This window comes from Geotrypetes seraphini, chromosome 10 (genome assembly GCF_902459505.1).
Source record: "Geotrypetes seraphini chromosome 10, aGeoSer1.1, whole genome shotgun sequence".
Lineage (NCBI taxonomy): Eukaryota > Metazoa > Chordata > Amphibia > Gymnophiona > Dermophiidae > Geotrypetes > Geotrypetes seraphini.
This window is the reverse complement of record NC_047093.1, coordinates 137,003,896-137,006,726: the sequence shown is the minus strand read 5'-3', so window position 1 is coordinate 137,006,726 and position 2,831 is coordinate 137,003,896. Positions and strand designations below refer to the sequence as shown.

The following is a 2,831-nucleotide window of genomic DNA, read 5'->3' as shown; positions in this document are numbered from 1 at the left end:
TTCGCACCATCGTCTCATCCGGGCGTTGATCACTTGCAATTCCCTTGTCTCTTTCCATCTGCTCTTGGTACAGGGAGGATTTCAGAGAAGGCCACCTTCACCTCCCTGATCTTCAGTTGTCTTCCGAGTGAGCGGAGCTGGCCCTTCATCTCTTCCCTGTCATACTTCCGCCCGCTCACATCATTTGTTCCCATGTGGATAAGCACAGCGGTGTCCACTCCCCGTGCGCCATCTATGATCCTGGAGATCCTGTTGGTCACATCCTGTACTCTTGCTCCAGGCAGACAGGTGACGACTCTGTCCTCTCTTCCTCCTGCGGTGTGGCTGTCCACGTGTCGTATAATGGAGTCGCCTACGATGATCCCCATCTTCTTTATTCGGGAGTTCCTTGGGGGGCGTAGGTCCACGTCCTTGGAGTAGGGCCAGTCATCTTCCTCCAATGATACTCTTGAAATTGTTTCCTGTTCTTTGGGTGGGGGACATCTTCCTGTGCTCTCACTATTCCTCCTGGTGTGCGGTTGTCTCCTACCCTCGTCTTCGTTTTCTTCTGTGTTTGCATGGGTGTCTTCTCTCCTCACATGGGTTTCCTGAGTACAGTTTTCCAGCCCTGGGATCTCTACGTGGTGCTGATGGGCTTCCTCTATGAACATTTCTAGATCCTTGACCTCGTCGTTTGGGCTGTACTCCACTAGAATCTTCTCCTGTGCTCGGATTCTGTCTTCGAGTTCCATCACTGTTCCCTCCAATAGTCTTAACTGACATTTCAAGCTATCCATCTCCATGCATCGATCGCAAATGTATGCCTGGATCCCCGAAGGGAGGTAGTCATACATATTGCAGTCGATACAGAAGACAGGAAAGCTCATCTTCTGACTTCCTTGGGCTTCCATTTCGTGCTTCACTCGTGGGTTGTCTGAGTGATTTGTTGTGACCTACTGCTGCTCTTTTTCCTACTGATCCATACCTCCCCCTTACCTTCTGACTTCCTGACTGCAGGCTTCCTATTTGAGTGAGTCTGTTTGTGTTACAGTGCCTGTGCCTTTGTGTGCTTGTGTCCCTTGCCTGCTGCTTCCTTGTGTTGCTTGCCTTGTTGTCCTCTCTCGTGTGTGCTGTCTCTGCTCTACCTCACCTTGATTGTATGTGCGGGTTGGTTTCTTTTGTGTCTGTCTCTTCCTTATCTTCTGTGCTTGTCGGTTCCTTACCGGTCTGTTCTCCTCTGGTGTTCTTGAGAGTAGCGCTCGTCCCTTGCAAGGCCCTTCGCAAAGGCGCTCTCGCTAAGGCGAGCGCCTTTACCGCGCGCCTTCGCCGCGTGCCGAACGGCTGGGCGCCGTTGGCTCCTCCCCATTTCAAGGGGGAGTCCGGCGCTGCCTGTGATGCGTGGGGGGGGCGGAGCGAACTCTCGCCGCTACCCCGAGCCTACTGTCCTCCTACTTCCTTCTGCTTTCTTCGGTGCTCGGCACCAACGCTACCTGTCTCCTCTGCTTCTTGCTCCCCTTCTCTCCTCTCTCTTCGGCACCGCGTGTGCCACGCTGGCTCCTCCCCTTTTCAAGGGGGAGTCCGGCGCTGCCTGTGACGCATGGGGGGGCGGAGCGAACTCTCGCTGCTACCCCGAGCCTACTGTCTTCCTACTTCCTTCTGCTTTCTTCGGTGCTCGGCACCAACGCTGCCTGTCTCCTCTGCTTCCTGCTCCCCTTCTCTCCTCTCTCTTCGGCACCGCGTGTGCCGCGCTGGCTCCTCCCCTTTTCAAGGGGGAGTCCGGCGCTGCCTGTGATGCGTGGGGGGTGCGGAGCGAACTCTCGCCGCTACCCCGAGCCTACTGTCCTCCTACTTCCTTCCTACTCCTACTATCCGATTCTAAGCATAATGTATGCTTCATAGTTGCACATGTCACCCTCTATCCTGTCATATCATGTCTGCTACCTCTCAAAGCTCACTTTCTTGTGAATGTGCTCTTCCTTGGCAGCTGTTCTGGTATGCAACCTATTGCGACCCAAAATGTGGGTGATGAGATACCGGTCAGTCCACTGTGTCAACAAATACATCAAAGCCATTCAGTGTCACCTGCATATGCCGGCCACCTTTTGTTTAGATGTATACCGGTGTAAACTGTACACAGAAAGTAGTTTACATATATGTTCACACACTGGCCTGATCTGTCTCCCACTTAGTCTTACTGGGTTGGGTGGGGGGGGGTTGATAGGTAATTGTGTATGTAGTATGCAACCAATGCACGCTATGGTAACCTTGAGTTCATATTCTTACTGCACATGGGTCGCGCACAGCATGCTGCTGAGGGCATAGCCCAGGAGGTGGTGCAGGACATATGCCTATAGGCAGCCAGGGAGGCAGTGGCAGAGGCAGAGCAGGAGGTGGAAGGCTACTCTGCCTCCGAGGAAAGTCTGCAACCTGAGGAAGTGGTGGAGGTCTCTGATGTGGAGGACCAGGCCCAGGTGGTAGAGGCGGAGGTGGAGGCACAGGTGGTGGCGGAGGTGGAGCAGCAGCATGTGGTGGAGGAGCAGGGAGCATGGGAGGTTCCTGACTTCTATGAGGATATGCCTCCTCTTGAAGGGGATGAATAGGTGGTCATGGAGGCAGCAGCCTCAGCCCCACGCCATGATGTGCAGCCAGCGGCCCCAATAGTTCCTCCCCCTCCTGAGGCGTATGGAGAGCTGCTCAACATGGTGGGACAAATACGCAGTGAATTGCAGGAGGGGAGGCGTGAAACTATGCAGACCCTGCAGGAGATTATAAGTCTTCTGCGCCAGCTGGTTGAGATATTCAAGGAGCCAGTGTAGGGTTTGAAGGGGCAAACCTGAGGGCCAAGCTGCCAA

At 54.3% G+C, this 2,831-nt stretch overlaps 1 protein-coding gene across 1 annotated transcript in view; it reads right to left on the bottom strand.

The window, feature by feature from the left end:
* Positions 1-2,526, bottom strand: part of LOC117368639 (vomeronasal type-2 receptor 26-like) — an 8,748-nt gene extending 6,222 nt beyond the window's left edge. The window contains exon 1 of the mRNA XM_033962366.1: positions 2,263-2,526. Within this exon, the coding sequence (XP_033818257.1) occupies positions 2,263-2,526 (264 nt within the window). The remainder of the gene's footprint in view (positions 1-2,262) is intronic.
* Between the last annotated feature and the right edge of the window lie 305 nt (positions 2,527-2,831).